We start from the raw sequence: 9,429 nt of genomic DNA, 5'->3' as shown, positions 1-9,429 counted from the left end.
GCAGCCCCGCCGCCCGGCAAGAGCTCGCAGCCCCGCCGCCCGGCAAGAGCTCGCAGCCCCGCCGCCCAGAGCACTGCGCCAGCGGCGCAGTGAGCTAAGGCTGCGGGAGAGGGAGAACAGCAAGGATGGGGCAGGGGCTAGCCTCCCGGGCCCGGAACTCAGAGGCTGGGCAGGAGAGTCCCGTGGGCCGTAGTTTGCCCACCTCTGCATTAACACTTTAAAGCTGCCTTTCCAAAACAGTGTTGCCAAGGGGTTAGAGACGATCACACAAAAAGTCCAGAGTGATCACAAAGTTATGGCATCCTGCAGCTGCAAACATACACTGCAACCAGACAGCCCTGACTTCTCCAGGTGCCTGCCACCCCATTGTCCAGAAAAAAAATTTGCCCATTTGTTCAGCTTTGAAGATGCTCTGCACTCTTTTCAGATACAACAGCTACACTGAAGCTTCCCACAGCTATGTCAACATGCTGATGAAGCCTCAAAATGGGGTAGGAAGTTTTGATGGATAAATGAGAGAGATGGGTGGTATAGTGTCAGAATCTAGAGTTCAGCATTCCAATCCCAGCTCTAACACTGTTTCTCCATCTGTAAAATGGGATTAATAATTCTTGCTTACTAGAGCTGGTTGCAGTTTTCCATCAAAATTATACAAACTCCATGCCTTTTTTGAGAGTAATTGGCTTTGTTTAGAACTTTGCAGAATGAGTCACAGAATACTTGTAAAATTCTTTGAACAAAAGAATATGACCACAAGTGAAAGGGACAAAGGGACTGAGCATTGGACAGAATCCAATTAAAGAAGCACACACACACACAAAGTACCATGCAACTCAATCTCAACCCAAAGCAAAGCTATCCAGGTCAAAATGTACTCCTCCCCAAAAATAATACTATAACTTTGCTGGTTTCTGAACTATGGAGCTAGGAGACCAAAGCCATGTAAGTGGACTGGAAATCTCCCAGCAAACTGCCAGGTTTCCAGCAGGATTCTGGAAATCCTAAACAAGTAGTGCCAAGCTTACACATACTCATGGAAAATAACTTTTCCTGCCCAGGAGACTGACTTGGAGTCATCATCAAACATATCCTTCAAGTTGCAAAGTTGGGTCATTTTATCAGCTCCTCTCCTCCCTTGGGGGGTTGAGTGGCTCAAAGCAGAACTACTGCTGCTTAGCCAGGCATTCAGGAGCCCCACGCTTCTAGAGTGTTACTTAATGAGCATTTCAGGGTTCTTCAAAAGGATCACACGAGAGTCACGGTACGCCCCTGACGGCCAACCACCAGCAACTGGAGCGTTGCACAGAGACCAGCAGGAGGCCAGAGCTGTGCAGCACGAGCACTTGTATATACAAAAGCAGAAGGCGGCGAGAACTACTAACAGCATTCACTCCACAGCCGAGGCTCCCCCAGCAAGCCGCAAAACAACATGTCCGGAGGCGGGGTGTTCGCTTGCAGCAAGTCCCTGGAAGGGGTAGTACAGAGCCGGGGAGTCAGCAGGCGGCCGAGCTTCACAAAGCGCGTTGAAGAGGAAGAGTGAGAACTTGTTCGGCAGCGCCCCACGTCCCCGGCAGAAACAGGGGGTGGCGGGACACGGCAAGTCACCTCCAGGCAGCTGCTCCCTTACACAGAAAGTTTGTGCCAACCGCGGTGCGCGCGTGGGACCCCTGGCTGCTCCCCTGAGCGGGGCGAGCCCGGCTGAGTTCCTCTCTTACCTTTGGTCCAGTCCACGACTTGCTTTGGGCTCCACTTGGTAACGGGCTCCATGCTGGGCGCTCTCCCGTCGGGCTGAGCTGCGCCACAAAGGTCCCTGCCGGGAAGCCTGCGCCAGCGGGGCACGCTCGCCCCAGCCACTTGTCCCGCTCTCCCTCCTCCGGCCACAGATTCCCCTTTCAAGCGCCCATCCCCGCTCCCCGGCTGGGCGGGCTGCCCCCCTCCAGCAGCTCCGCCTGCCTCCCGCGGGCTCCTCCTCCACGTGCTTCCCCCGCCTCGGCCGCGCGTCCCGGCCCTGCTGCGGCCCCGCCCCCCGCCTTGTAGCGCCGCCCCCCGCGCCCGGCTCTGCCCCCTTTCCTCTCCCGGCTTCGCCCAGCGGAGGCGGGCGGGCGGGGAGCGGCCGGTGGCTCAGCTGCTCAGGTTGCGTGTGCAGCTGTTTCCAACCCAAGCGGGGGCTGAAGTGAAACTCCTGAGAAGGGCCGGGTCGGGCCGGCGCCCACGCGACTCCACAAGTGCTTTGGGCCTCTGCACGGATGGGTTTTCAGAGCGGGGCGTTATAGCCTGCAGAGGGGAGCGGGCGCAGGGACTGTGGCATGGACCCGTCCCCAGGAATGGCTTTCTTCCATATGTATAGCGGGGGTGCTGAGAGCCAGTGAACCAAACTGTAAACCCTGCATATAATGGAAACCACTTCAAACCAGGGGGTGCAGCAGCAGCCCCCCTAGTTCCAGCACCTACTTTTTTTTCTTTAACTAGTCTCCCCTGGGGTTTTTCTTTCCTTTTCCTGGGTCTCATTTTCCCTTAATGTTTGCCAGGGCTGCACTGCTGAGCCCTGGCACTTCTAGGTTTGGTCCCGGCAATCTCAGGGCTTGTCGCCTCAGTTATGAAAATAAAACAATGGCTTGAGCCCCAGCAGCTCTTCCTGGCCTGGATCCTGCAAGGAGTTGGGGGAGGACCCCCACATGGAACTCAAATACCCAACCCAAGACCCAGGGCTTAAATTCAGCCAGACCCATCTGGAGCAGAGCTCCAGTAAATATTTTCAAACCCACGGGAGCCCCAGCACACCCTGTGGGACAGAAGTCCCCAGCTCCAGAAAATAATCTGTGAGAATTTAAGTGCCACCTAGGCATCAAACAGGCAAAGACCTAACCCACGTGCCTAACTATATGCACTTGGAGTAGCACTATCAAAGTGGGATTGCCCAAAGTGAAGCATGTTAAGTCTTTGCCAAAGCAAGGCCCTAGAATGCACATCTCTCCCACTAATGGCTCAGATGTGCTTCCAGGAGAGAAGAGACTCTTTAGTAACCATAAGACTTATGGCCTTGATCCTGCAAACACTTATGCACATGCTCAACTTGAACAGAGAAGAGCTGTTTGGAACATTTTCAATCAATCAGTTTCAACAACAACAAACAGGCGGACAAATAATTCTATGATTTTTTTCACAGATTTCAAACCACCAGCCTCCTTCCCCTACCCCCCATTTTCCCCCTAGTTCTACTAACAAAAGTTGTGCGCCCATATTCAACACTCTGGGGTTATCTACACTTAGAGCAGTGGCACCACTGCAGTGCTTAGTGAAGACGCTACCTACACCGACAGAAGAGCTTCTCCCATTAGCGTAGATACTCCACCTCCGTGAGATGTGCTAGCTATGCTGATAGGACAGCAGCGGCTCCAGGCACCAGCGCTCCAAGCACGTGCCTGAGGCAGCAAGCCACGGGGGGCGCCCTGCCGGTCCCTGTGAGGGCGGCAGTCAGGCAGCCTTCGGCGGCTTGCCTGCAGGAGGTCTGCTGGTCTCGCGGATTCGGCTGCAATTCAGCGGCGGGTACGCCGAAGCCGCGGGACCGGCGGACCTCCCGCAGGCATGCCGCCGAAGGCAGCCTGCCTGCCGTGCTTGGGGCGGCAAAAAAGCTAGAGCCGCCCCGTGATAGGAGAAGCCCTCCCTTCAACATAGTGCTGTCTATGCTGGGGGTTAAGTCAGTATAATTACGTCGCTCAGGGGTGTGGATGTTCCAAACCCCCGAGTGACATAGTTATGCTAGCTTAAATTGGTAGTGTAGACCAAGCCTCTCTTTCTGAAGGTTAGCATTTACAGAAGGAACCAGCCCTATTTTGTGGCCCATTGAATAAGCATTATACAGTAGAACTTCAGAATGATAAACACCTAAGTTACGAACTGACCAGTAAACACACACCTCATTTGGAACTGGAAGTATGCAATCAGGCAGCAGCAGAGAGACACACACACACACACACACACAAAAGCAAATACAGTACACTACTGTGTTAAATGTAAGCTTCTAAAAAATAAAGGAAAAGTTTAAAAAATAGATTTCACAAGGTAAGGAAACTGTTTCTGTGCTTGTTTCATTTAAATTACGATGGTTAAAAGCAGCATTTTTCTTCTGCGTAGCAAAGTGTCAAAGCTGTGTTAAGTCAATGTTCAGTTGTAAATTTTTGAAAGAACCATAACGTTTTGTTCAGAGTTAAGAACATTTCAGAGTTACGAACAACCTCTTTTCCCAAGGGGTTCGTAACTCTGAGGTTCTACTGTATTACAGCTGGTCAGAAACTGGAATTCACATTCCATGGAAAATTCAGAAATTTCAAAAAACTTCCATTCTAAAATGGAATAAAAAATTAAATTTTCCCATGGAACAGGAATTCTAAATATTTTTTTTAGAAAAAAATCAAAAGGGCATTTCATTTTGTATTTCTCTAAACACTTCTGAGGTTCCCCAAGCTGCTCAGAGTTCCAGGAGCATGCTTTATTGGGAAGCCAGACAACTTGGGAGCTAAGGTTTTTAGGCTGCCAAGGAGCCAGGACCCTGAAAGACCTAAAACCCCTGACAGGCTGCCCACAGCCAGGTAGGCTGCTGAAGAGCAGGATGGCCTCAGAGGTGAGAATGATTTTCTAATAGAAAATCTAAATTGTCTGGCAACATTGAAATTTTCCTTTGGAAAATTTTGATTAGTCAGAAAGTGATTTTTCCTTTGGAAAATAATTCTAACAGAAAACTGCCCCAACCAGCTCTACGTTGTGTACTGCCACAGAACCTGGAGACCTGGACAAATCTTAAAAGTTAGTTTCCCCAGCAAGGAGCAAATGTACAGGTAGTGATTTTAGGCTCGAGAGAAAGTGCAGCTGCAGCACACTTTTGCACTCTCCCCGAAGCTGTTTATGGGGTGGGGCTGCAATGCAGGAAAAGTCTGACTGCTGCAGAACGCTCATATCAGAAAAAAGGTCACCCAATATTAAAGCATACAAACTTTTAGGAACCCACTCAATAATTTGGGAAATGAAGAACCCTTGGCATAGGAAATTAGGGCCCATTCCTAAAAGAAAAAGAAATGGTTATCCATGTCAATGAGAGGGAGTGTGGTCTAGTGGTTAAAGCTGGAGATCTAAATTCTGCTTCTGGTGCTGTCATAGACTAACTTAGTTCCTGATGTTGGGTGAGTTACTTCATCATCTTTGCTTCAGTTCTCCCATCAGTGATAATATCAAAACAGCTTTACTGGGGCATTGTGTGGTTTAATTCATTCATGTTTTAAAGCATTTTGAATCCTTGTATAGAAGGAATTATAGAGATGCAAAGAAGTATTATAATCTAACTTATTCTGTCAGGTAGTTCCTTTAAATGTTTTAGACTGATATTATTCCAGCAAAACAGTTAATCATTAAAATTTAATCCTTTTACATTAAGTGGAATAGCAACCATCTGATACAATGGGATCAGAGAACATAGAATGGGACTAGAGATGGAAATGATGGATTCTTTTTCCACCTACAAAGTATTTGGATGTTGTGTTTTAAACTGAAATTTCTTGCACAGGGCCTCCAAAATGGGTACTTGCTCTGAAAACAATTTCAGTTGCTCTGTTCCAAAATATATCATCAAGCAAGGATTTGCTATACCATAGGGATTTTTACAGGGGCATAATGTGAGGAAATGGAGGAATTTAATTCCAAGCCATGTGAGAACAGTAGTTGCAGTAAAACATTTTAAGGAATGCCATACACTCCACCCACACTGTAACTGGGGGACTCACACAGGTTAGCAATTGGGGGGAGATTATTTTTCATCTTTGGAAAAAATGATTTATTTTTATGTTTGCTGTCTCTCGACCCCTACCTCTACTTCTTGGTTGATAGCAGAAATTCAGGACATTGATGGTGTGTGGGGAAGAACATCCCTAACCACCTGGCAGTATTATTTATTATTATTATTATTATTAATTTAACGTTTATATTGCAGTAGTGCCTAAGCCACAACCTGGTTGGGCCCAGTCATGCAAGGTAATTACTGCGGTAGCTGATGTCCACACTACCCTCCTTCTGTCAGTGGTGCGCGTCCTGACCAGGAGCACTTCGCGGCTCTAAGCAGCTCTCCTCCCAGAGCCCAGCTGCATCCCAGGCTTCTTGTCTCCCCGCTCCCAGCTGGGAATGGGGGGAAGCTGCCCAGGGCGTCGCGCCTCCAGCAGGGAGATCCACACCTGGAGTCCGTCTGGCTGCCATGCTCCCGGTGAGGAGCCAGGATCTTGGGGGTGAGGGGGAGAGAGCTGTAGGGCTCCCAGTGGGGAGCCCGGGCAGCAGCTCAAGTCGGGAGCCCAGATGGCAGCCCGGCTTGGAGCGGAGACCCAGCAGAAACCCGGCTGGGGAGCCGGAAGCCAGCTTTCTTGTCAATTTCACAGATCCAGCAGAGCCATGAAATTAACAAGACAGCCAACAGCCAATGTAAGGAACGCAGGTTCTACACAGACACTGCGCCATTCTAACTACACCGACATAAGCCCTACGCTTCTCGTGGAGGTGGAGTTATTATGTTGGTGTAGTAGGGCCTTACATCAGCAGGAACAAGGCTGTAGTGTAGACACTACACTATATTGACATAGGTCAACATAAACTGCCTTATGTCGAGCTAACTCTGTAGTATAGACCAAGCCTGAGACTATGCTAGGATATTGTCAATGTGTTAGAGCAGGCCTGCACAACTCGTAAAGTGGCGAGGGTCATATTACTCCAAAGAAAACAGCTGAGGGCCGAAACCCCCCGGCCCCGCCAAACCCGCCCCCCAGCACCGCCGAAACACACACCCCCAGCGCCGCCCAGCCCCCCCGAAACACAACACACACACACAACCCAGCGCCGCCCGCCCCGCAGAAACTAACCCTCCATCCCCAGCGCCGCCCCGCCGAAACAGCTATATGTTATAGCGGGCCCCTAAGGTAGTGTAATTAAGATAAAAGAAAAATGTCTTTTTGCTAGAAGTAAAATAAGATCTCCCCCCCCCTGCTTTGTAATCAATTGCCCTGTTGAATGAATGAGGTGTGAATGAGGAAGGCGTGGAAGGCAGGCACCTCCAGACAGCTGCAACCCTTGGAGAGGGGATGGGAGCCAGACCAAGGACAATCAAACTCGTCAAGTGGGCTGACTAGAGAAGAGCAAACATACTGATGGCCTTGGGGGTTAGAAGCAAGCACCTTCCTTTAGGAACACCCTCTTTGCAGCATTGGGACAACCCCCAGCCCAGAGAAAAGCAGCAAAAAGGACCAATTTTTATGAGAGACAAGATCAGTAGAACAGGTCAGCCACTCACTCGCCGCTTGCCTCCTACCCCCCCTCCCCAAGTATAAAGCTCCCCTGCTCACTTGGCTCATCATTCTCTCCCCCCCCCCCATCACCTACTCAGCCCCCACTGCCCGCTCGCCTCCTCAGCCCCCCACCCGCCGCCATCGCCGACAGCTCACCTGCCTGTCCGCCACCGGCTCGCCTGCTCCCCCTGCAACTGCCCACCCGCTCGCCTCGCCAGCCCCCCCCGCCGCAGCTCACCTGCCCCCCTGCCACTGCCTGCCCCCTCGCCTCCTCAGCCCCCCACCCCACCAGCTCGCCTACTCACCCCCCGCTTGCCTCCTCAGCCCGCCACCACCAGCTCACCTGCCTGTCCACCGCCGGCTCGCCTGCTTCCCCCGCCGCCAGCTCACCTGCCTGCCCACCGCTGGCCACTTACCTTCTGCCCCCGCCCCCTGCCGCTGGCTCACCCTCACTCCTCAGCTTGCCACTGGCCTCTTCACTACCCCGCCGACCCGCCGGCCGGCCAGCCAGCCGTTGGCTTGCCCCACCCCGACGCTTGCCTACTCACCCCCCGCGGGCCGCACAGTGAGTTGTGCAGGCCTGTGTTAGAGCTTGTCTACATTACCCGCTGGATTGACAGGCATCAATCCCTCCAGCGGGGATCGATTTATCGCGTCTAGTCTAGACACAATAAATCAACCGCCGAGCGCTTTCCCATCGACTCCAGTGTTCCACCAGGGTGAGAGGTGCAGGCAGAGTCGATGGGAGAGTGTCAGCTGTCGACTTACCACAGTGAAGACACCATGGTACAGGGTGACCAGACAGCAAGTTTGAAAAATCGGGACAGGGATGGGGGGGTAATAGGAGCCTATATAAGAAAAAGACCCAAAAATCGGGACATCTGGTCACCCTACCATGGTAAGCAGATCTAAGTATGTCGACTCGTAGCTTAAGTTGTGTAACTTAGATAGATCCCCTCTCCCAGTGTAGACCAGGCCTTAGAGAAAGGCTTTCCCTCTCCATTCTCACTTTAATTCTAGTTTCGGGTGGCCAGAGTCCTACTACTGAGTGGGAGCCACTGACTGCATGGAGGAGCACCACAAAGACCAGGATTGGAGCAAGAAACACTCCGCAGTGTTGCCAACTCATATCACAACTCTTATGGTGTTTTTCTTAAAGCCCTGGCTCTTGCAGTCATATGATTACATGAAATCTCAGATTTCATAAAAACAAGGTACATTTTTAGCCCTCATAGTTGCAGAGAAAAGCTTGAAAACATGAACCCTAAAAGGCTCAAAACCCAGAAGGCAAATTAAAAGAATCCTGTTAAAAAAAAAAAAAAAAAAACCTCATGATTTTTTAAGACAGTCTCATGATTTGGGGGGACCTGACATATGATTTTCAAATGCCTGGGGATGGTAACACAAAAACAAGGCGGAAGAGGGCATCAGACAAAGCAGGCTGCTGCATGCTTAGTAGTAGTAGTAGAAGCTGTATTATCATAGTGCCTAGATGCCCCAGTCATGGACCAAGATCCCATTATGCTAGGAGCTGTACAAACACAGAACAAAAGACATTGCCTCCCCCCAAAATGCTGATAGATGCTGCGCTGAGAGCAGGGAAGGGAGAAGGAATCTTTGATTGCCTGAGGTGGAACTGCTCTCCAAGATTTCAGCAGCAATTGCAGGCTCCCCAGGACCACTCCCTTCCCATGATAACACCCTAGCATTCTAGTTTATATTCCTACTCTAAACCCTTCAATTCTGGGTGTTCCTGGCTTTGGAGATCCATCTCAGTAAATTGTTTCTCTCATTATTACCCTCATTGTGGGAGCTATGTTAAGTTTTTAAATGTTTTTCAGGCTCACTGTCTTCTGAGGAAATGTTTATAATTTGTCCAAGGCAACTCCATGTGGTCAGAGCAAACCCCCAGCGACTGACAGAATATACTTAGAAGTTCTAAGGTCTGTATGAACTAGCGCACAACCCACTTTCTTCAACTGTTCCACATTACCAAGTATATCACTCACCTCAGAATCACTTTTCCATTAACCAACATTAGAGTAACATGGGGGAAACTATCTGGGTGTTTATACCATGTTCATCCCTAGGGTATCTTGCTCAGCAACAGCTT

The 9,429-nt window shown here is 50.4% G+C and overlaps 1 protein-coding gene across 1 annotated transcript in view; it reads right to left on the bottom strand.

Moving 5' to 3' along the window:
* Positions 1 to 1,871, bottom strand: part of CNKSR3 (CNKSR family member 3) — a 90,389-nt gene extending 88,518 nt beyond the window's left edge. Inside the window, exon 1 of the mRNA XM_024201601.3 lies at positions 1,716 to 1,871. Within this exon, the coding sequence (XP_024057369.1) occupies positions 1,716 to 1,767 (52 nt within the window). The 5' untranslated portion in view covers positions 1,768 to 1,871. The remainder of the gene's footprint in view (positions 1 to 1,715) is intronic.
* Positions 1,872 to 9,429: the final 7,558 nt, after the last annotated feature.

The sequence above is a fragment of the Terrapene carolina genome, unplaced genomic scaffold (genome assembly GCF_002925995.2).
Source record: "Terrapene carolina triunguis isolate 2854851 unplaced genomic scaffold, T_m_triunguis-2.0 Scaffold85, whole genome shotgun sequence".
Taxonomy (NCBI): Eukaryota; Metazoa; Chordata; order Testudines; family Emydidae; genus Terrapene; species Terrapene triunguis.
The sequence above is the reverse complement of the archived record's forward strand: the minus strand, read 5'-3'. Positions and strand labels throughout refer to the sequence as shown.